Genomic DNA, 25,961 nt, shown 5'->3' with positions numbered 1-25,961 from the left:
AGCAATGGTGTGGTTGTAGGTGATAGCTGTAAATCAAACAGTTCATGATTCACAAGGATTGATTGTAAGCATTTAGACTGACTGACTGACTGCTTACCTGCCTGAATTGAGTTTTATGCCGCTTTTAGCAACAATCAGACAACATCAGTGCAGGGAACAATGTGAGACATAGTTTCCAGATTATGCAAGACAGCTGGGTCAGCTATGCCGGAAAGTAACTAGCCCACAAAGTAATTCACTAGCCAGAAATTTGAATGTAGAAACTGAGCAAAACATTTTTAAAAATAGATATTGCATGACACAGGTTTCATCATGAAGCTGGTATTATGATGAACATTTTTATCAGAATGTAGTCTTGCATGATTTAGAAGATCTACTATATTTTAACAAGTCAGTCACATTTTCGGAAATCGAACCATTTTTCATGACATCTGATTCAGTAATGATGTGTTAACCACCATGTTCACGGTGTTAAAAGTATCTTCCTGCTATGTTTAGATCATTGTATGAGTATTTAACTTTTGACATGGACCAAAATTCAGTTAAATTTTAATGTTGAGTTGATATTATGTTGTTAGGTTTGATTTAACTCAAACTGTATCATCGTGGTGAAACTGCATATATTAATGTTGAAATAAAGCTTGATCATGAAGGGGTCATTGCCTCAGAGTTACAGTTTAAAGATGAAGTAGAAAACTGTAGTAAGAATGGTACTAGTCTGCGTATATGGCACTCATATTCAGACACATTGCCTGCTCATGGTGCTGTGTACATTACTATCCCCAGTCAGAGGACACTATTGTATTTCCGATGCTTTTCCAACTCCCTGGGGATCATAGAACCATGATGACTGTCAGTCTCAATGTACTAACGTTGCCAGGATGTCCTCACGGGTACCCATTTTACTGCTGGGTGAACTGAGACAATGTGGATCTAAGTATCTTGTCCAAGGATACTGTGCAAATGTGCCAACCTTGGGACCTGAACCTAGGTGCCTTCACCATGGATTGAACCCAGGCCTCCAGCGTGATAGGCAGACGCCTTACCAGTGTACTTTTGCTCTTCCCTTTATAGGGCTAACCTCAAGGGTTTAAGGACTACCTTTGATGTAGGAAACGGTCTGGTGATGTGATTTCGTATATATACATAAGGCCAGACAAATTTTGTATCATGTTTTACAGACATTTGTCCTCAGAAAACCTGAAGTCAGGATGTGAGTTTCCACATTACTCTCTTGGTTTGTTTAAATCAAATAAAAATAATTTGTATGAGCTTCGGTTTCAACCTGATTTTAAGAGTATTTCACTTAACACGAAGATGTTATTTTTGAGAAGGGAAAATTATTTATTTATTTTTTTCTCATTTTGAAAACAGAACATTAGTATGCTAGTTAGCATGGTTAGACAAACATCGCTGTTGAAAATATACCCGAAAATGTTGTACTTGGTTATCCAGGCTTGAGAAAAAACAAAATGGATTTCTGAAAAACAAGCATTGCGTTATGACAGTTACATACCTAGTCCTCATGCAGCAAGTTACAACGTATATCTTTCAGGGTCCAAGCAGACTGCATTGAATGTGAATTGCTTTTAGCAATATTCGAGCTTTATCATGGTAGGGAACACAAGAAAGGGGCTTCACACAATTTGTACTCATGTGGGGAATTAAACCTGGGTCTTGAGTGTGGTGAGCGAACACCAAGCCCCACCAAAAGAGAATAACATGGGTAGAGGGCTTACAGCTTTATTATATAGCCAGCTCTGTCGACCAATACACTTTCCAAGGGTATATATTTGATCATGTCATTGACGGTGGAAAATATTTCAAAAATAAGTTACGATTATGGTAGTTAGACAATGTCTGTATTCTTTATGATCAGTCGAAGACAACACCTACAGATCAGATTCTATTTTTAATACAGGGCTGGTTACACGTTCATAGGGCCAGCAACATTTTTCAGTTATCTGAGCCCTGTAGGCTTCCTATTCTTTTTTAGTAGTGTCATACACTGATATGATACGTTCTATCTCAAAGCCTTATTCAGTATTATCTGAGAACTCATGCCATTTAGCACATGGTATTGGATATCAATAATATAGCAGAAGACATGCTTATGTACAGTTTATTATGCTTTGTTTTTTACAGTGGTCAAAATGTCATTGATGATGGGATGGACTTACTGCAGCCATATTTGTCTCGTCATGGTGGACGTCGAACTCATCGAGAAGTGCGAGACTGCCAACATATAAAATATGGAAACCTTACACATTCGAAGCATAAAGCGCACAACAGTGTGAACTTGACACTTCCACTTGTGGAGTCTCGGCATCAGCTGAAGAGTATAGGAGATTATTATTATAACAAGAGGACTGTCACAGTACTGTTTCAAAAAGTTAACAACCCTGTCGAAACATTTTCGGTTCTTGAGCCAGGTGCTCCTGGGACGTGTTTAAATGGGAGTGCCGAGAGAGCCACGGTGAGGGAGAGTGCCAAACAGAAACATTGTATCCTGGCTACAAATGCTGGATTCTTTAACACACATACTGGAGAATGCTATGGTAAGATTAGCCTACAGATCTCAGGTTATTTAGTCAATGAAACAATCACATCCTTTGCTCTTGTATTCCCTGTTCAGCTCTAGGAGCTCTTCAGCTCTCACAACTAGTACTGATCACTTCTTCTGCTCTAGGAGCTCTTCAGCTCTCACAACCTGTACTGATCACTTCTTCTGCACTGTATTCACTCAGTGTTTGTGGTAGGATTTGTAAGAGTGCGTGAAGAAATAAAATTATAAATTTCTAGTCCAGATCCTTTTCGCGTGAAATTTTCATTACAATCCCGAATCATTTAAAAATTTGTTGTTTTTTATATGTTGCTGTTTTAAGGTACTTTTTAAAATTAAGTAGATCGAAATATCGAAATCTGTTAGTCCAAAGTATTTCTTGAATGGTCTTATTTTTTTCTGTTGCATGAAAAATGCCTTAACACAAACACTGTCACCACCTCTTCACCTATAACATTCTGTACTCATCCCAAACCATGAATGTAGAAATGAGAAATATGCATTTTAACTATCAGAGTTTGCAATAAATCAAAACATTACTTCTGTGAAATGTTTTCCATTAGCAGTCATAAACTCTTGTATTAAAATCACTGTTTTATATTGAACAGTACAATTTTTCTATATCTCTTCAATCATATTTTGTCACTTATTGAGCTGATCCAGCAGCCGACTATGCACCTGTCTATAGTGCTGATTTAAGAACTGGACTTGAAACAGATACATAGACTTGTCTGCGAAAGTTCAGCCAGTCATGATCTTTATACATTCAGGATATGTGGCAAAGTTGGTCCTTAGCAACAAGAGCTGCAACAATGCATCAAACTATCGATAGATTGCAGTTGTTGAGTCTGTGATAGCAGTTCATTGATGGTACAAACAAAAAACTATCAATAGTTTGATAAATGACTTCATTTGAAAATGCACAGCACACAGCACAAAATACAGGAAGTACCAGATTCACTGACTTTGATTAAGAGTTTTCTACCCTGTTACCTCTGTTTTAACCTACTTGTTCTGTGTTTCAAGTTCTGAGTCAGTTATTGAAAGAGACTACTTCAACTTGCTTTATTTCATATACACTATTCCTTCACGTGACTTCAAATGAGACGACTCAAGGAGACATTAACCATTGCAATAGTTGGTGGCAATAGAGTGTCGCTATTGCAATAGTATGTTGCAAGAGACTGTTGCAATCACAGTAGTTTTTTCGCCCTCAGTAGTCACCCCTACTGGCAACCATCCTGTAATGTATAATGATAATCATTACTTAATATAAACATCATAACAGGGTACTGTGATCAACTAATGTTGGTATACGATGCTGCCCAAAATACATGTTAAGTTATGGGATAGTAAATATAGCGTTTGGTGTTGGATGTGTTAAAAGATTGGTGTATTGTGGTCAATTAAGGGTTCATGAAAACACAAATTTGAACTATGTTGACATAAACTTTGTGCAATATATATAAATATTAGGTTCACTCAGGTGCATGTTTTGTATGAATCCAGGCACCTGTGAAGAGCCACCTCCTCATGGTGGGTGCTGGGCAACACTAAGTGCTCTTCCACCCCTTGTTTTGGATCTGGGGATATATTTGGCCCACCACCCTGTTTGCCATGGTGCTCCCTTGTGTCGGTGGAGGATGTCCTGGACCCTGTTTCACAAAACTCTCGTAAGCCTAAGATCTTGTAACTTTTCTCGTAGCATTTGCTCCTCTTATGTTACAGGTTCAATTGTTACGAGAAAAGTTATGAGATCTTAGGCTTATGAGAGTTTTGTGAAACAGGCCCCTGGTAATTGTTTGCAATTGGAACCTGAAACAGCATTCCTTCACTTGGTCACTTTCTTCACCAAGACTGATGGGCCTGGTTCAGGCTGGTCATGCTAAGCTCTGCACATGTAAATTTTGCTGCTCAAATTCGAGAAATTATTTAAAATTTTTATCATTTATATCATCATTCATAATGCTATATTTGTATTTTGATTGTACAACTCCAGTTTTGTAACTTGCCCAGACTCCACAATTGAATGTACACATACCCAACATCAACACATCAATCATAGTCAGTTTGGCTCAAAAAAGGACCAATGAATTGCAGTCTAGCTCAAAACTAATAAACATAACATATGCTGAAATGCTGATGATCAGAACATCATACCAACTCGGGGAGGTTTTGACTCGTGAAGGTCTGGGGTAGAATAGGCCTTCAGCAACCCATGCTTGCAGTAAAAAGCGACTATGCTTGTCGTAAGAGGCGACTAATGGGATCGGGTGGTCAGGCTCGCTGACTTGGTTGACACATGTCATTGGTTCCCAATCGATGCTCATGTTGTTGATCACTTGATTGTCTGGTCCAGACTCAATTATTTACAGACCTGCTGAGTGCGGCGTAAAACTCAACTCACTCACTCACTCACTGTGAGGTTTTGTGGACTGTGGATCATATGACTGAACAATGGCATAACTCTGGACTGTGGATCATATGGCTAGACAATGGCACAAGGCTGGACTGTGGATCATATGACCGGACAATGACACAAGACTGAACTGTGGATCATAAGACTGGACAATGACACAAGGCTGGACAATGACACAAGGCTGGACTGTGGACCATAAGACTAGACAATGGCACAAGACTGGGCTATGGATCATAAGACTGGACAATGACACAAGGCTGGACTGTGGATCATAAGACTGGACAATGACACAAGGCTGGACTGTGGATCATATGACTGGACAATGACACAAGGCTGGACGGAATGTGGCATACCTTGTCTCAGGTGTTCTCTGGGGAGGAATATTTAGACATATTTCCTTAAAATAAAAAAGTTGTTTATGAAACTATCATTAAAATATTGACACAGTGCACGATTTGTTAAGAGTGCAGAGAAAAGGGACAGCCAGGTGTGTGAGAAAGCATGGAGACAGCACTGCAGAGGTTAATGAATAAATAACTTTCTCGTCACTTGTGTGTGTTTGTCAAAGTTTCACCCTGTTTGATCATTACAATCAGGACCAGAGTCTCCCACTAGACAGTACTTTGTCTGTCACATCATTTAGCATAAAGATCAACAGTTTTTCAAAGGTTTTTAATGATTCAATTGATGGATAATTGCTTGTGGACGGTTTCAGTATTACTTGTGGTAACAATCTGCATACTTTTGAACGTCAACGGCAACAAAATAATAAATGATAACAAAATAAATAAATGGTGTCTTGAAAACAGCTTTAAATTTTCTAAGTCCAAACCTAACTGTCTACATTTTTTAAGAAAACAGAAGCCTTAAAAAATAGACCCGGAACTGTCTTTGAATGGCATTCCCATCGACGTTGTAAAGGAAGCCACAAGTTGATTTAACACTCAGTACACTTAAAAAAGCAGAAACTAATGAATTAAAATAAAAACATGAATTTAATCAATTTAGAAATAACTACACTGCTTACAGATGCTTATTTACAGATGGGTCCGAGGATCATGGCACGCTGATTGTGCTGCTGTTGTTTGATCCAGAACAATGTCTTCTTGATTTCCAAACTATGAAGGTTCTTTATAGTAATGTTAATTCTGATATAATTATTGCATTTTCAAAAGAATCAGATTTGTTAAATGATTTGTACATGGATACATATTTTAAAATTGGAGGTTTGAATTATTAACTCAGATTGTTGGTGGCTGTATCCTCAAGGGGGGTTAAAGTACTGTAAAATTATTGTCCTCCTCAGAGGGTATGTAAGTCCCAAAATATTCCAAGTATACAGGTATTAAAACTTTCCACTGTTTTTAATTGGAGCGTATGTGTATTTTTAATGTTTGGCTACATATGTCTAAATGGCTAACAGCTGAAGGGATGGTGTAAATCCAACTAGGGCCCATGCAGGAAGCAAAAGTACTGTAAGTCCCCATGGTCCCTACTATGGTGAGCTAACGTCAGTTGTTGGTGATCTATAGCCTGTATTTATACCAGTCTGTCTTGTCCACATTTGAAATGATATTTTAGAGATAGATGCTAGTTTTACTTCTAAAATACTGTGATGTTCTAATTGGTTTTACCTGTCCTTTGTTGATAGGTGTTTAAAATTTTCATCTATTTCTGGTGAATTTACGACTTGTTTTAGTTGATATGGCTGAAACATTGCAGATGTGACCTTAAAGTTTAACTCACTCAATCACCCTGCCACTCATAATTCTAATAGAATCAACTGAAATGGACCCACTGAGAGTGGAGATTTGGTCTCCCATTTCACCATGGCTTTTTTCAGTTTTATTGCACCTTCTTGTATTTCTTCTGTATTTTTCACACGTCCATAAAATTCTGATAGAAACTAGTGAAAAGGAGACCAATATGAGAGTTGAGATTTGTTCTGCCATTTCACCAGGGCTCACCTTATGCAACTCCTGCAGTGTTATCACAAATATTCTATGTAATTCAATTCTAGCTGACATCTTCATCATGTTCATGTACCTACAGTTTCTGGTTATGTAAAAGCACTTTCATTCGGGTTCAAATACCAAGAAGATTTATTCCTGGAACTATAACCAAACTGACTGTTCCTTTCCCAAAAACGTTTATCCCATAAACTTTTACTTAATGAACCAAACTGAATTGTAACAAACCGAGAACGTTGTACCGCGATACATACTGAACCGTGGCATGGTGTACTGTTGCACCCATACTTAACTTCACCATTGTTACTTTCAGTTGTGTTATTGCTGCTTGTTTCGAGCCAAATGTTCTATTATCTGAGACAAAGTATCAGTAGTTCTGGGACTCTCACATCTGATGTCACTACCATCAACCCATCCCTGCAACAGCTGCTGGTGTCTTGTTTCATGCAGGAATACTCTGTGTGCTTCGTCATTGCTAAAGCAGTTGACACCTTTATCATTCGTGTTTATGATGTCCATATATAATACATTTGTCCTGCCATATGTGACCAAGTTTTTGTCAGTAAGTAGTTGTTAGTAGGCTGATGGAATTTGTGAAGAGGAGCAATAATTAAATGTGGTCAGTTATAAACTTGTTACATCAGAGTTTAGGACTTTGTTTTGAAAATGTATATCTGTGTGTAATAAGTGCATGGTATTCAGGTATTACCAGCATTTGTGTGTATATTTGGAAGTTCTCATATCAAGAGGAGGGACATTGGGGTGGCCTATTGGTTAAAGTGCTTTCTTTTCTCACGAAAGACCTTGGTTCGAATCCCCACATAGGTACATTGTGAGAAGCCCAGCTGTGATATGCTGGAATATTGGTAAAATCAGCTTAAGACCAAACTCACTCAATTTAAGATCATGACATCTGCTCTGTCAAGACTACGATAATGAAAACACAGTGTTGTCAGCTATGTTGAATATTTGCAATACAAAGGGGAAGTAACAAAATCATGAAGATAATGCATGCAAATTACGAAATAGCGTCTTGTCTAATGCATAGAATAATGTTTTGATGTTAGTTTGCAAACAGTTTAAGAATCTACATTGATATTTCACATTTTGCAATTAACAAAAAAATTGTTTTCCATGAAAATGTTTGGTTCACAATTTACATACTAAATTGAAGGATGCCAATCACCCAATAAGGTCATTTCAGATTTATGATAATGCAAAATAACTAGAATTTTGAGGAAATGACTATAGTCATTAAACTCAACTTTGGGTCACCCCTTTTGTCAAGTATCTTCCAAAAAATAGCAACTGACCACATGCCATTAACATATATCGTAATGACCCCATTTTATGTAATAAGAAAAAATAGCTTTGACTTTGTTGGTCATTCTATTAGATGGGGAAACATTTACTTAAGTAACTATCATTAAAATTTCTGTTTGTTTTGGCGTCAGGAGACAGGGTGTAGTTACAGTAAACATAACAGCTCATGGGTTGGGTCAGGGTGCCCCTAGTCTCATGTGGACATGATTAATAGATTGTAAATCTTAAGGACAGAAGTGAAGGTTATGAAGACTATGGCATGCAAACTGTTCCACTGAATTCATTGTACATCAGTCTTCTCAGTTCACGCTAGTCCTTTATCAAGTATTATAGGGTGCTGGAGGTATGTGAAAATCGTAGCATGATACTCATTGATTCATTAGACATAAAAATGTTCCATGGATATGCAGATTTCTGGAATTTTTATTTCTTTTTGAACGTTTTTGAGATTGATGTAAAAGGCCTTGACACCCCAGCTAAATTTTTAGTGTTTTTTGTGCTTTGCTATTATCGTGTCTGTTTATCGTGTTTGAGGGTTGTAATCTGAACCCCTGAATAGAAACTGTTTTTTTCATCACATTCAGTCCGTCAGAGTGAAACTTCGTTGAGAGACATTTAGAAGTTGGGAAGGTAAAAAATGATGACAATATATGGATGAACAACTTTATTGCTTCTCTTTTTGCTATTTCTGTGTAGGTTCTAAGATCGTCACTTGCTTAATAACAACGTCTAAGAACCTACACCGAAATAGTGCTCTCATGGCAATAAAGAAGTTATTCATCCATATATTATCATCCTTCTTTTGTCACAGTGAAATGTTAACTGTCTGTTTCCACGATCTCTACTGGAATATTGGAACTGAACTTGAGATAACAGACTGTTATTGTTAGATGTAACTGAACCATTCTGTACATTCAAAGGTGACAGGTCACCCACAGGTCAGACCAACCACACCTAAGTGTATTATTTGACAGCTGTCAACTGTTAACTGTTTACTCTCTTCTTACAGACTGAGCAGAGAAATGATGATGACAGACAGACAGACAGACAGGTTTATTTCGTAGATATGGCCATGGGGCCAATAGTACAAAATGACATCTTGTGTTAAATTATTGCAGAGCACCTGGACAAGATTTTATGTACAAAAATTGCAAGACGGAGTATAATGTTATGGTTCTTAGTATTTAGAAGATGTATAAATTTATGTATATCCGGGTTCATGGAATAGATACTTGGTATATAGTGGGTTATTTCTGCTGCTTAAAAATGATGATGATGATGATGATGATGATGATGATGATGATGATGTTGATGATGATGATGATGATGATGATGATGATGATGATGATGATGATGATGATGATGATGATGATGATTGACAATAGTTTTTAAAAATGTTGAAATGATCAGCATCTTTTAAGATACCTTTGATACTGAAGTCATCCTGTTTCTTAATATCTGAATCAGACTTGTTCAAAACTGTGTAATACTTCATGGGCATTTCTCTGATATTTTATGGGTTGGTTATTGTTCAACGCTACACACAGCAATATTCCAGCTATCCGGCAGCGGTCTGTAAATAACTGAGTCTGGACCAGACAATCCAGTGATCAACAACATGGACATTGATCTACACAATTTGGATGCAATGACATGCACTGCAGATTTGTTCCTCTGAACAAGGATTGCCTTTTTTTCCACAGTCGGCAACTGAATTCCAAATCTGGTTACATTCAAAAGCCTGTTAACTTCTGCTCCCAACGAATACTGCACATACATATGCATAACTACAGCTTATGAAAAGAGACTGTGTTGTTATACATCATGTTTCTGGTATATTCTGCTTGTATAAATGTTATTTGTGTATATACTGGTGATCTTCATGCATAAGAAAGATCTTTTGACTTTGACATTTGTCAACTACATCAGCAAGTCTTGTATTTGAAGATGCACATTTCTTTCCCAGTCATTTTCCTTAGTGAGATGTAGGAAACTGCAAGATATATACATATAGCTAGAAATTATAATAGGTGTTTGGTAGTTGTCCTTTCAAGATTTCAAAACTGTTAATCTTTTGTCATTTGTAAGCCATGCTGACTCATATGAGCATAGATCATTGCTGATGCTGTTGATTACATAATTGTTTGGTCCAGACTTGATTATCTGCAGTCCGCTGCAATATGGAATATTGCTGAGTGTGACGTAAAGCAAAAGACAAACCCTTTAAACTTTAACCCTTTAAACCTATCCTACTCATCAGTGTGTGTTTCACTGACCTGATGTGCATCTGCCGCATCTTCGTTTTGGGTTTCCGCCATCTTAATCTGACATGGAAATAAGAATGAATGCTTTGTGCCCTTATCCTTTTGGTCGTAACTCTAAAGTTAGAACTGAAACATTTTGGGGATCTCAAACATAACAGGATTTTAACGGCACATTTTAAAGGCACAGGACACATGTTAGTTTTGAACTCTGCATGATGTAACCATGGAAACATTTAAGCGATCTCATATATAACAGAGTTCCAAAGGTGCATGTTACTTTTGAACCCTGCATGGCGTAACCATGGTAGAAAAAGAATCCTTTTCGGGACGGAAACTCACATCTGCTGTGTTTACAGGCAACATCTACAGTGATGGACAACTGGTTGGAGACTCTGATGGGGTGCAGAATGCTCACTTTGGTGTCACTGCAGACGGATACATCTATGTTGGGTAAGTTGCGCTTCAAATGCAAAGAATCCTCATGGTCACTAGTATGGAATATTCTTCATAGTGTTCTACTGGACCATTTTGTCAATTTTTGCTGTGATATTGTATTGCACATACATGTACATAGGTGTTTGAAGCCCATTTCTGGTCAGTCTGTGATGTTGCTAGAATGTTGCTATAAACTGTAGAACATGCTCGCTCATTCACGTACATCCTTGGTATCTCAAGGGTATATGTTCCAATAAGTCTCCACTGTACCCTGGATGTGTCTACAGCTCGGCCTGACAGCTGGACAGTCTCGACAAAGGTAGCAGTCGCAGCTGCTAAGGTTTGTTCTCAGTGTGACTCAGATTTGAGGAAAATCATACAAACAAATTCACATGTCTGAAACTTTTTAAAACAATATATGCAAGAACTTCTATTACCTCTTTCAGAGAACTTATGCATGGTTAGTGTTGCCAAGTTTAATCAGTTAGTTAATTTAAGATGGGAAAGTGAGCTGTGATTGGTGTGCTGAACTCCCCAGTGCAGGCACCTGATTGGATAATAAGCCAGCCAAGAGAGGTAATAAGTTCATCATTCATGCATAAGTTCTCTGTAAGAGTTTGTAGAAGTTCTTGCATATATTGTTTTAAAGTTTCAGAGAACTTATACAAGGTTCGGACCTGTCAATTTGTCTGTATGAATTTCCCAAAATCTGAGTCACTGCAAACAAACCTTCGCAGCTGCGACCGCCAACTTTGTCAAGACTGTCAGACCGAGTCACAGATGCATCCAGGGTGTAGTGGAGACTTATCAGAATGTATATCATGGAAATAACGAGGATGATTCACAAAGAACCCATGAAGATCCTGGTTAGAATTGGTCTTCAGCAACCCTTGTTTGTTCTGAGAGGTGACTAATGGAATCAGGTGTTCATACTTGCTGACTTGGTTGACATATGTCATTGTATCAGGATGGTGTACGTTGATTTTCATGCTGTTGATCACTGGTGTGTTTGGTCTGGACTCGATTATTTACAGACTGCTTCCATATAGCTTGAATATTTCAGGGTGTGGCATTAGACAACCAACCAACCATTCATTGGTTCATGTCTATTTTTAGTAATTTTTCTTTTTCTTTTTTAAATATATTAAAATGTTTTTGTAACATGAGTTCTCAACTCAAATGCACTATTTTGCCCCCTGAGCTAATGAGTGATTGCACTGTACACTTAGTGCCCACAACCAGCCAGGGCAATAACAAGGACCTTCAACCAACCATCAACCTTTATTTTACCTCCATGTTAACCTGTGTCCCACATCACAAAGCCATCTTAGTGCCATCTTAGGGTCATTATTCCCATACTTTAATCAGTGCTCCAAATGTATTCCTTATTTTTTCAACATAGGAGCACTAAGAACATTTAAGAACATGGAGTAATGAATAGGATTTAATGGAGTTTGACCACAATATAGCAACTGAGTGATACTAGTTGTACTTCATACATTGTTCATACAGCTATATGATTTCTTCCCCGTTTACAAGTCAAGGCAGTCTTGTTTAAGAAAGGGTATTGTAATTTGTTTCCATGTTTACATACATGTGCACAATTTTGACGAATCAAATTTAACTGAGATGATTCACTGTGGTACAATTCCAAAAACGTAACAAGGGAAACCTTACTCTGTAGCTATCATAAAAATTCAAATGTGGGACACTGCTTGAAATCAGATACGTTTTATATAAATACAGTCAAGTCTTGGTAATCAGACATTGTCTGTTGCAGAGCAAATTGTCAAATTAACAAGAATGTTGGACTAAATAAATGAGACTAAGTTATGTTCATTCAGTTTGTTTACAACAACAGCATTGGATAAAGCCGATTGTCGGATTAGCAAGACTGTACATCTGTAAACGATTCTAAGACCATACACCATTCCTAGGGTGCTTATCTGCTGTTTCCCTATCGTATCTTGCATACATTTATTTGTATGTACCCTGATGTGGCCCTTATCTGAAGCCCTGCTTTAATCCAAATATATCACATCTGAAGTGCTAGATGGTTTCATTTACAGGATGTTGTTTTTCACTGCATTTTATCCCAGGTACTGAATGTCTGAATTTTGCTCACAATATTCAGGATTAGTTTTAGATTTAGTTATCATGGCAGACATTTGATGTAGATCATCACGGAAATGTCATCCTCCGAAACTGATGTGACAGATGCAGGGATGATATGATATGAAACATCAAGAAACAAATTACTGTACAAGGTATATTGATGCATCAAACTGCTCACCCACAATCGTGTGCTGCGATCAATGTGAGCAATGACTACAGTAATTCTTAGATTTCCACATAGGATTGACTGACACCATATGATCTATTATATGATCTCTGCTGAGAAGTATTGAAAATGCCATGTTTGTAGTTCTAAACAGGTGGTTAGTCATTATTTATGATGTCTGGCTGTATGATCTGCTACAGCAGAGATAAGTTTTGGTCAGAGTCAGATGTCTGTCTGACCCACTGAAATTTCACAGGATCATAGAACAAAAATTGAAAACAGTTCAGATTTAAGGTTTCTTATAATTGGCCGTGAAATGTAAAATTAATAAACATCAAACAAGCTTGACATGACACATGTAACAACTCCGACCGGCAGGTTGTAGATTTCCATCACACTGTTGGCAAATTTGCTGTTGTTCGGGGATCTGATGCTATTTTTGAACACTGAATTGTATATATAGGAGACAGCTTAACAGGAATGGGTTGCAGGTTGTAAGGATGACAATATATGAATGAACAACATCTTTATTGCTATGAGACACCCCCCTGTGTATGTGCAGGCTTCAGTTGTTACACTTTTATCAAAGCCCATGAGTTGTCATAGTATCTGGCTTGCCATTTCCTAATATCATACACAAACATCTCCTTCAACATGTATATATGCTCCTTTATCGATATGCTGTTCATCACTTGCTTGATAACGTTGTTAGAACCTACACCGAAATGTCGATCTCATACTCATAGCAATAAAGAAGTTGTCCATCCACATATTATCATTCTTCCTTACTGACCCAACTTCTCAATGCCTCTCAAAAACGTTACTTATTTTTCAGACAAATTAAAGTATAGCAGAAAACCACACACCAGTGTCCACCAGTGTGCCTGGTCATCTCCAACTCACTAGACATGAATTTCCCCATATGATGCAAGTGATGAACTAAGAGTGTATCTCTTCATAAATTTTTTATGTAACTACGGTAATTAATATTTGGAACTAGACAGGATTCTCTCTATACAATATGCATCAAAGAACGAGGAAATATGAAGTTTGGTATCTGTGATGGCTACAACGAATACACTATGTGGCGAATATGATATGTAGCATGAATATTGGGTAATGAATACAAACAATTATTCATGAATACAGTATTGTAGGTAAGTGACTGGTGCACAACATGGAACCCCCATGTTGACTGTTAATTTGCTGTAGTACTAACTAGTGATGTGAAATGACACTCAAATTTGGTATGTTATACACTAATAGTACTAGTCCTCAAAATCATAAGCAGCCATAACAAACTAACATGACTTGCACTACTGCAATGCTAGTACATATTCTATTCTTGCATATCTCACTTAAATAAGGGCTCAGGTAAAACATGCTCAGATGAAAAATTGTAAATATTCATTCATATTCAGTTCTGGTGACCACAAATAATGAATCGTATTCATGAAGGGTTTCAGTTCAATTCACCGAATATGTGAGTGTATTGTAAGAAGAGCCTTAGTATCTATGGTACCAACTGTCTCTTCCCTTGTAGCTAAATATTGTGTGTCTGATTGTGACAAGATACGAAAATATGTCATACTGTCTGCCAATGTTTGATAAGCTAATAAACGTATTTCATTCTAATGTACATTAGCACATTGATGAGATGTTCACCCAATCTGACAACGACACAAGCAAGCCATAGTTTTACAGCATATAGCACGTGCCAAGTCATATATTTGTGTCGTCCATGAAACAGGTTGCATTAAATCTATCTGTTCCTGCTTTCGTATGTCATAAATAAAATATCTGCTGTCAAGTATCTAGTGGACAAACACCAGAAACAGGATCAGAAGTCTAAAAATTAAAAAATTACTTAGTAGAAATTTGAGGAAATACTCACCTATCTCCTAAAATTTTAACTTCAACCACAATGACATGTGGTAGTGTACATTTTATGTTCTGCTGTGGAATTGTTTGTCTAACTTTTGACCAGGAATAGTATAATATGTTGTGAAAATGCAGGGCATTTCATGGACACTTATAATAGGGGCTGATGGGAGAAGTGTCAACTATGTGCCTTCACACTGGGCAGTTGACTTGAAATGTGCTTCTGTTCTTCAAAGGAATACTGTAAATCACAAAACTTTTGTGAGCATGATGTTTTTGCAAAAACTGAATGACTTGAACTTGCAAAAGTATCATGACACAATTTGCTAGTCAAACACGGTAAACAAAGAAACATTGCGTCTCATAATCTCTTTATGGTTCACCAGTTCATGTAATCAACAACAGATCTAGACAATGTATCTATAAAGCAGTGACAACAACTTCGGGGAAGACATAATTACTAGCATTACAAGAACTTGCATGTCACATGTCAAACAAGGGATACATGAACAAAAGTTAGTCAGTACGTTTGATAGTCCAGAGAGGTTCCTACCACAAAAGACACATTCTTTGTCTTTATAGACTGTTTGATAGACCGACACCATCAAACGAGCATGGATAGGTTTAGTGACACTTATCCGGAAATCAGTAATAATCCGAACATAATCCCTTTGAACTGTTTTGAGTGTAACTGGCCTATGCAGCATGTGTTGTTCTTAGGAAAACATCACTGATTGAATATATGCAGGTGTATTCTACTGAGGCACAGTGAGTTCAAGATTAGTGACAACCTTTAATATGTGATTGGATTTAGTTTTGGTAGAACTTTCAGTGGCAATTAAGTTTTGAATCAAAGTTTTGAGAATTAGGCAAGTTGCAAAAACATCAGGACACAAAAATGTCTGTTGGTCACCACTTGCAAAAATATCGTGACACAAAAATTTCATGATTAACAGTGTATGTTAGGGTACACAATACATAAGATGGATGTAGAGCCCTTCAGTGCCTACAGATAGAATGAGTTGTATACTTGATGATTCCAGGAATGCAGTACCACATTTTACCAGATTTCGGTATCTGGATTAGTGCCTCATATTTAATCATATAATATTACATAATCATAATACAGAGAGGTGTACACTTGCACTGCCTGCATGATTGCAAACAATCTCTTTCTTCACAGGGATCCTTCATAGCGTAGTGGATAAAACTGCCAAGCTAGTAAGCAAAGGGTTGTAGGTTTGAAACTAGGTATCATCACTGTGTATTGGACGTTTTCCATAATATGATATTTTACAAACACATTCAGTGATGCCAAAACAAATTTATATCAACCTTCAAAACAAGTAATAATTCAAAGTCAAGGGCTATTCCTCAAGAAATCCCTGGGATACAGGCAGTTCTGTCGAAAATACAGGAAATTGTATACGGGAAATTGTGACTGCCTGCGAAACTGCCTGTAGAGGTGGGACGATAGCGTAACATCACTGGAGATTTATGAGACTTGATAAGTTTATCCTTTAAAGACTGGCTGTTCAAGAATGTACTGCGATATTTCGGTTTGAATTCTATTTCAATAGTGAAAGTCTATTGCGAGCAACAATTGCAGTACTATTGCTGTAGTATTTTTCTCCTTGAATGTCTCATCTGAAGTCATTTCACAAATGAATATATAATTTATGAAATAAAATAAGCTGAAGTGGTTTTAGTGTCTTTTTATTACTGATATTAAATTTGAAACCCAGATAAAGTTTGTTTATGAGGTAACTGAAACTAGTGATACCTGCACATACTATCGATGCCTCAATAGGGATTTTTGGGTTTCTACCATCATGGAATTGCAATCAGAGACTCAACAATTGCAGTTCATCCATAGTTTGATGCATCGCTACAGCCTTACAAATGACTGTCAGAGTAATAAAGGGTAGGAAAATGATCCACATTTTCACACACAGAAAATCTGTTTGTCCATGTGCAGGTACCTCTCTGAGCTGGACCTGCTGACTCAGCACTTTACCCAGCTGGTGGGGGGTGTGTTGTGGATCCTGAGAGAGGGGGAAATCTATGTGGACGAGAGTGTCAAGATAGAGTGTTCTGACACAGAGGAAACTGGTATATATAAACATACATGTATATAGTTCAGCGACTTCAGAAGTTTTTAAAACTACAAAACATTTGGTTGTAGTAGATTCAGGGATGATATTTTTGTCAAATGTCACAAATGTGAAGTAATCAAAAAATACTAATAACAAGATTTTCAATTTTAGCATTTGTAAACATTCACTGTGGACACATCAGCAGCCATTTCATGGATGTAAATACCATCCTGATTTCAGGAACTCTGAGAGAGTTTGCTACGGTCAAGTCAGCTCGAGTTGCAGTTGGACATGACAAAGATGGCCGCATCCTCATTGCCCAGGTTGATGGGAAGACTGGAAGCCTGGGGTAAATACAGTCAAGTAACTTCCGACATTTTCACTGAAAAATCCCCACTTGATGTTTTCTCAATTTCATAAACCATTGAAACATGCGGTATTGTTTGTCCCTCTGATGTAAGCTGTTGAAAAATGAAAAGCCTGCATCCATGTTCAAAGAGTTAATCTATGAGGACTTTGTTCATGTTGGTTATGTTTATGGTACAGTCTAATCGATTATACTTTTCGATTCTGAAATGTCTTTATACCTGAAAGTATACTGCTCTGCATCTCAACCAGTTTATCAGTCATTATATCATTGTGTACTGCATTTCAACCAATTTATCAGTCATTTCATCATTTTGTACTGCATTGCAACCAATTTATCATTTATTATATTTTTATACCAACCTTATACTGAATGTTGTGGCATCCCACTTGTGTAAATCAATGCTCATGCTGTTGATCACTAGATTTTCTTATCCAGACTCGGTAATTTACAGACCGCCATATAGCTGGATTATTGTTGAGTGTCACTTGACACTAAGTATTTAAGAATTAAAACTTAAACTTTGATGGTTTCTTTTTCTCAAAATTTCAGAGTTGACCTCCGAGAGTTTGCCTCCATCTTGCTTGACCTTGGCTTTGTCAATGCCATTAACCTGGATGGTGGGGGTTCAGCCACGACTGTCATCAATGGTACTCTTGTCAGTCACCCCTCGGATTTATGGTAAGACCATCCCCATCAACTTACCACATTGAATGTAGTACATTTTAAAACATTTTAGTACCATACCTGGAAAGCTAGAATATTACTATCTTTGTATTCATGGCCTAAGTGCTGATTTGAATGTTGGAGAGAATGTTCATTATTTAATGTTTGTATACTTGGTCATTTGCAAAATGCTTTCTTAAAGCTGAAATATTGCTGATTATTACTTGCCCATTGAAGATACTGCAGTGTAATATTTTTATGGCAATATTACACTAGTGTAATACCGCTTGATGCATGATGTCGCTAATGTCGCTGTATCAATTTTACTGAACCTTGTTTGACTCGCGGAAAGCTGAGAGTCCTCACCCTTAAGGCATATTTTGGCGAGTAATAAACAGAATACTAAACTTGCTTCCGTGAAATACCATTTTCATTAAACTCATTAGGGATTTAGCATCAAACTCACTTTCGCTTGTTTGATACCAAGTCATTAATTCGTTTAATGAAATGGTATTGCACGGAAGGTCTTTTAGTATCCTCTGTGTACAACATAACACCACAAAGTTTGGATCGTAATGATGTGTCAACAATACCAACATTGAGAAATGGGTGATTTCAATTTGTTGTATTATCCTGCATTCATGCATCATTGTTATGTTGTCATTCTACCCAGGAATGTCCATGTTAGAATATTGCCCTTTGGTAACTCATGCTTGTAAGAGGTAACTAACAGGATTTTGTGGTCAGGCTCACTGACTTGGTTGACACATGTCATTGGTTCCCAGTTGCACAGATCAATGTTCATGCTGCTGATCACTGGATTGTCTGGTCCAGCCTTGATTATTTACAGACAGCCACCATAGAGCTGGAATATTGCTGAGTGTGGCGTAAACTCAAACACTCACTCACTTATGTTGTCATTCTGTTTTTTTTTCAAACCAGAGTTATTAACAAGTCACCATGGTATGGGTGTAATTTTGGTTGTGTTACTCACTCACTCACTCACTCACTCACTCACTCACTCACTCACTCACTCACTCACTCACTCACTAACAACCTCCATGATTAAATGTGAGCGGTAGCAAGTAGAACATGTTCAACGATGTATGATAGTCATCAGGTTCTTGTGAGAGTGGCTTTACTTACTCACTGTAGTGTTGGTCAGCATTGCTGGCTTACGAACTCACTGTGAGTTTGGTTGTCGTTCTCTCAGTCTGTTATTCTGTCATGCACTGTATCACTGGGTTTTCAGGGACACTCAGTCGCTTGGTTGCCTCTGTGATGTCAGTGAATCTAATTTTGGTTATTCTCTTGTTTGATACTTCACTACCTCATATTGTCACTCGCTTCCTCACTCATTCTGCTTCACTCACTCTCTCACTGCCCCACTCATTCGTTTACTGCATCACTTTCTGCATCACTCAATTTCTGCATAACTCACTCTATGCTTCACTCACTCGTTCACTGCCTCACACACTCTGCATCAATCACTTTCTGCATCACTCACTCTTGCTACCCCACTCACTCTCTGCTTTGCACACTCTCTGCCTCACTTTCTGCATCACTCACTTTCTGCATAACTCACTATGCTTCACTCACTCGTTCACTGCCTCACTCACTTTCTGCTTCACTCAATCGTTCACTGCCTCACACTCTGCATCAGTCACTTTCTGCATCACTCACTCTTGCTACCCCACTCAGTCTCTGCATTACACATTTTCTGCCTCACTCATTTTCTTCATCACTCACTCTCTTGCTGCACCATTCACTCTCTGCCACTTTCACTCTCTGTGTCACTCGCTTTCTGCATCACTTACTCTGTTACTACCCCACTCACTGTCTGCCTCACGCACTCATTCTGTTAGTAATGCTCTGCCTCATTCATTCTCTCATTCACTCATTCATTCACTACATCACTCTCTGGTTCACTTATTCACTTGCTGCCTCACTCCCTCACTCTCTAACCCACTCACTCACTGCCTCACTCTGAAATAGATGAACTGATGAAATGCTAAAGCTCTGTTCCTGTTCCTACAGCCCTGACAAGATGTTCAACTGTGAGCGCCGAGTGAGCACCATCCTGTGTGTACATGAGCCAGAGTGTGACCCTGAAGACTGTTCAGGGCATGGCAGCTGTGAGCTGGGCGTTTGTAACTGCACAGGTCATTGGTCAGGACCAGCATGTGACCAGCTGCAGTGTCCAGGGGACTGTAATGGACATGGAACGTGCACATCAGGTGCGGTTGTCATGGATTGTCATTGGCTCAATGCATAAATAGTGCCAGATGCTATATAAATTCTCTTTCATTACTCTGCCTAAATTTTGCAAAAACGGTACTAAAACGTTTACTTCTTAATTTGTTTGATGGAAGCTTTGGTTATTTTGAAAGCCTTTGTTTGTATCTTTTTTTTTTAAAACTGATCTGAAATTGGACTTTGGGGTGCTGACAAGAAAATCTTATAACAAGACTCTCTGACCTAATTTTATCAGTGTTCATCACATTCAGGATACTTAACTTCCATGTGCTACTGGCAAACAAGGTTAAGTTGACCACCGACCTGACAATTGACCTGTATTAGCATGTATGAGTGCCGCTCACTGGCACTAGCAATTGTGAGCAAAGGGGTCCCATGCTGCCTCCATTCACGTAGAGTGCAATGGGTGAAGCATGTGGCCTGTTTTATAAGCAAGATGTGTGCAGCTTCAAGTGGAATCAGTTTCACTGTCATGTACTGCACATGCACAAGTCTGCATCTGCTCTTCCTTTCACAAACCAAATGGGTTTGCTCATTACCATGCAACAGCTACTTCCGTAAACATGTTCTCTGTGTCAGTCCAACTTATCCTTGTTTGTCAGCAGAGTGAAGACCATGATATCTCGTAAAACCAGTGGGATTGTGTCCTGCAAATGATCAGTCAGAGAGTTGAAAATGGGATTTCAGTTCTGGAAATCTTTGGGGTTTTCATCATGTTTGTCGAGTTCATGATGTATGAATACTTGTCATGTTTTGAAGTAAGCGCTAGAGTTTCATGTCATCTCCACCCACGTCCCGACAGGCTTCCCCTTCAATTCAACCCATGGTGATTTTGCACTATGAAAACACTGCTGGTCACATTAGACTAAATTAATCAGCTGATCTGGATAAATTACCTTGTTAATTGCTTGCCATGTTTTATTGTAAATCAGGACATTAGTGACTGCTCAGGGTGTAATTCACTGGTTTGATGGCCTCAGAGTTCACAGTGAATACTAACGGTCGTCATATAGCTGGAATATTGCTGAGTGGGCTTTTAAAAGACATACCATGTGTCATGCTGTGTATGCTTCTGTCACAGATGTTGTAATGATAGTATTAGCTACAGTCACATGGATGTACTATCCTCATGGTTATGTTTATTTGTGTATTCAGATTGTGTGTCAAGGGACTTGGCCCCGTTTCACAAAGCTCTCATAAGCCTAAGATCTTGTAACTTTTCTTGTAGGATTCGTACGGTCTATGTTTTAACATAGGAAGTACGAATACTGCAGTTTTACATTGGTGCCAGGACTTCATCCATAATCTGCTGATTACTCTCCATCCCACAATCCACCCCTCTTCCCCATCCCGTCCATTTTAAGCAACATTTCATCATAACCTTTTCAACCTTTAAAATACATGTATCATTTATGTTATTATCATTTGAAAGTGTAATTTTTCTGCCATGTTCCAACCCCAACTCCAAAACTGTCATCTAGGTACAAAATACAGTTCATTATTTGATAGCGCAATTTTAACATGATATCAGATCTTCAAGCTTTGTGCCTTCACATGTATGACAGTTTAACTCGAGATTATGGATAATGTGTCTTGCAGACTTTTTCTTCAGAATGTCAGGAGTAGGTTGAAACTGTAGTAAGTGTTCATATTTATGTTTTCTATTTAGAAACTTGAGAAAAAGTCAGAGATGCGTTTGTTTCGTTTTTCAGAATATGTAATGTTTGTCTCTTGCCGTATTTGTTGTGTTGCAGGTGGCTGTGTATGTGACAAGGGCTGGTACAGCACCAACTGCTCACTGTCCTGTCCAGCAGGGAGATATGGCTTCAACTGTTCCATGCAGTGCTGCTGTCAGAATGGAGGATTGTGTGACCCAGTCACCGGGCGCTGTGATTGTTCACCAGGATTCACTGGGGAGCTCTGTCAGTCAGGTAGGTCGGTGTGACCCAGTCACCTAGTGCTGTTATTGTTCACCAGGATTCTTTGGTGAGCTCTGTCAGTTAGACAGGTTATGTTTTACAGAAAAAAAACACTTCATAATAAATAGAAATAAAATTTTATGAAAAGGAGGGCAGAAACTTTGGACTTTGATGAGGTTTGTTGGACCTATTTGTTTGAGGGTCTGTATGACAGATTAGTGTGACCCAGTAAATGGGTGTTGCCTAGTTATTGTTCAGAAGGTTACTGGTAGAAAAGGTTACTGGTAGAAAAGTTTACTGTCAGCTGTGAAATATGTTGACAGGAATGTGTTGAAAATGACATTGTCAGTATAGAGCACTGACACTATGTGATTCTTTACAAAACAGTGGTGACAGCTTTGCAGCTGTGACCTGTTCTTGATACATTACAGCATGTCCATATGGCTTTTATGGTCCAAGATGTGCTAGTGTGTGCAACTGTGACACCTCCTGCTTCTGTGACCACATCACAGGATCCTGCAACTCTACAGGGAAGCAAACCTCACAGATTTTCCACAACTACCAACAAGGTGATCATGTCTTTTTTCTTAATGATAATGATGAGCTGATGGGGACCAGATCTCCCTCTAGTCTTGTCTTTTTACATCACCAAGCCCCTCCCACCCAATAATTGATTCATGACAGTCCTTATATTGGTTGATTAATTCCAATGTTTTATCATTTGTCATCTTGTCATGAGTGTTGAGAACAGACGTTTGTTAAAGAATAAATTTCTGACATAATATTTTTTTTTCATCTCTTTTTCCTCACCTTGCCATGTACCTTGTACCTTGTACCTCACCTCAACCTCCTGTTCACCTTGCTGTTTTTCATCATCTCACAATTTCACCTCACTTCACCCTTCACTATGGTCAGGCTCAGTGACTTGAGCCAGACTCAGTGACAGGTGATTGTATCCCACTTGTGTAGATCAGTGCTCATGCTGTTGATCACTGAACTGTCTGGTCCAGACTTGATTATTTACAGACTGTTGCCATATAGCTGGAATATTGCTGTCTAGTGTGTAGTAAAACTGAACTCACTCCCTTCACTCACCATTATAAGCTGTTTGCTAGTTGAAAGTATCATGGCTGTGAGTGTGAAAACATTCTTGGAATTTTATGCATAATTTGAACTGAAAGACCTGGGTTAGAATTGGCCATTGGCAACCTGTGCTTGTTGTAAGAGGGATTATGGATTGAGTGGTCAGGCTCGTTGAGTGGGTTCATGCATGTTATCATATCCCAATTGCATCAATCAATGCTCATGCTGTTGATCACAGGATTGTCTGGTCCAGACTCTGTGTATTTGCCTCTGCCATATAGCTGGAATATTGCTTAGTTCTGTGTTACACAACAAAGAAACAGACCATATCTGTAACCATTTCACTTTCACCTCACCATTTACCATCACCTAACTTTGGGTTTGTTTGCTGATGTCTCTGCAGCTGGTACCTGTATAGCCCAGGAGATGATCAAGTCCCAGCACCTGGTAGTGGACCAGTCTGATCAGTACAGGTAATGCACACCTGGGGATACCTGGTTGAATAAGGTCAATGGCAAATCTTACTGGTCACAAGAGGTGACATTTCACTGAAATAGATTAGCACTGGTCAGTTAGGTCAAGTGGTCATGCCCAGTGTATTGGTTGATTGGTTCTTTATACCCATCACATAACTGAATAACGTATTGGTTTGGACACTGGCCCAGGAAGTTCTAAGCTGATAGTATTTGCATTGATTTGAAGCTAGACTGCTATTTGGAACTTGGCACCCATCTAAACTGGAATATTGTTGAGATGGAAATTCGTTAAAAAAGAAGCCAGCAAGGAGTCTTGGCACATTCATAATGGCTAGAAGTTGAATACCTATGGTGACCCAAGTAGCAGAAATTCCTATCATGTTTGCTGAGTGAAAACTGTAATGAAATGAATGTTGCAGTCAGTTACATAAGATCAAGTCACTAGTTTGCTAATCTTTTTTGGTTGAAATCGCAGTATCTGTTCTGGCACATTTGGTTCTGACTGATTTCTTTCCTTGAAATGACACTATTATCAATGAAGAAAATTATGCACCTGCTATAGTGACTCGTGAAGGTCTAGGCTAGAGTAGGCCTTCAGCAACCCACACTTGATATAAAAGGCAACTATGCTTGTCAGAAGAGGTGGCTAATGGGATTGGGTTGTCAGGGTCGCCGACTTGGTTGACACATGTCATCGGTTCCAAACTGCACTGCTCATGCTGTTGCTCACTGGATTGTCTGGTCCAGACTTGATTATTAACAGACTGCCGAAACATAGCTGGAATATTGCTGAGTGTAGCGCAAAACTAAACTCAACCACACACCTGCTGTAGTAAAATTCATATTCTGGTACAATTACATAATGTTGAAATGTTTACTTTTTGGAGGTAATTCTTGGCTGTTACGAGAGTAAACATACAATTTTTATATTGCAAATAACTATGGCAAGTTTGTGGAATAAAATCTGTCATGAAATCCTTGTACTGAATGTGATAAATATATTTTGGCTACTTTGGTAAATTACAAATAACAGTCACAATTGTGTAACAAACAATCTGTCCTGTGCTTGTATGAACATGGGGCTTATTAAATTTCAGATTGTGTGTGTCAAGCTCTGTGACCCTTGGCATCATTGCAGCTGTTAGTATCATCATCAACATCACCCTCCTCTCCATCTACCTCAGTGTGCGGCGACGACAAGCCAGTGATACAGATGAGGCAGTGAAAAAGACGATACGCAAGTTTGTCTTCCATGGCTCCACAGATGACTATTCCAGTTCTGATGGCGAGGGGACGGGTGAACTGACCACTTTGTTTCAAACTCCACCTCGGAAAGGAAACGGTTGATAATGAGTGAGATAAGTGTGTTTGTGTTCATGGTTTTGTGAAAGTTCAAGATGAATGAGATGAATGAAGTGGGTTTTTCAGGCATATTGTGATGTCTTTAAAATCATGTCATTAGCATGATGTGATGAACATGATTGACATTGCCACTGACCATTGGTATATGTGCTTGACTATCATGATCAGGGGCTACTTTCATGAAGCAACCTTTATTGAGGTTAACCACACCCATTCTTTAACATTGCACTAAGGTTACCTTAGTGACTTATGATCACCTTAGTGCCCAGGTGAAAATACCAGCATTCCAAGAGTTTATGTATGGAGTGGAACTGTGTTCACCAGTCCAGAATTGTTTTTATCTACAGATAGCAGATTTGGTAGATTCATTATTGAAGAACTTGGAAACAAAAAGTAAACATTTCTCAGATCCATTTGTTGAACATATGTGAATTTATCTATCTCAGAATACATTCAATGGGTTTTTAGATAGTGCTTATGAAGTTAAGTTCTTCAGATTTAGAAACAGTAGTTTTATAAAGATCAACAAAATATCCAGTGAAAGGTTTAAAATCACTAAATTTCATTCGTTATTGCAAAGAATTCACAGTTGACAGACTG

The 25,961-nt window shown here is 38.3% G+C and overlaps 1 protein-coding gene across 1 annotated transcript in view; it reads left to right on the top strand.

Moving 5' to 3' along the window:
* LOC137258112 (N-acetylglucosamine-1-phosphodiester alpha-N-acetylglucosaminidase-like) overlaps nucleotides 1-25,537 on the top strand; it is a 29,779-nt gene extending 4,242 nt beyond the window's left edge. The window contains exons 2-11 of the mRNA XM_067795674.1: nucleotides 2,146-2,558; nucleotides 10,896-10,989; nucleotides 17,115-17,248; nucleotides 17,473-17,581; nucleotides 18,152-18,280; nucleotides 20,303-20,502; nucleotides 22,276-22,452; nucleotides 22,872-23,009; nucleotides 23,927-23,996; nucleotides 25,097-25,537. Of these exons, the coding sequence (XP_067651775.1) occupies nucleotides 2,146-2,558; nucleotides 10,896-10,989; nucleotides 17,115-17,248; nucleotides 17,473-17,581; nucleotides 18,152-18,280; nucleotides 20,303-20,502; nucleotides 22,276-22,452; nucleotides 22,872-23,009; nucleotides 23,927-23,996; nucleotides 25,097-25,346 (1,714 nt within the window). The 3' untranslated portion in view covers nucleotides 25,347-25,537. The remainder of the gene's footprint in view (nucleotides 1-2,145; nucleotides 2,559-10,895; nucleotides 10,990-17,114; nucleotides 17,249-17,472; nucleotides 17,582-18,151; nucleotides 18,281-20,302; nucleotides 20,503-22,275; nucleotides 22,453-22,871; nucleotides 23,010-23,926; nucleotides 23,997-25,096) is intronic.
* The last annotated feature ends 424 nt before the right edge of the window (nucleotides 25,538-25,961 follow it).

This window comes from Haliotis asinina, chromosome 12, assembly GCF_037392515.1.
Source record: "Haliotis asinina isolate JCU_RB_2024 chromosome 12, JCU_Hal_asi_v2, whole genome shotgun sequence".
NCBI classification, from domain to species: domain Eukaryota; kingdom Metazoa; phylum Mollusca; class Gastropoda; order Lepetellida; family Haliotidae; genus Haliotis; species Haliotis asinina.
This window is presented reverse-complemented; position numbering and strand designations above follow the sequence as displayed.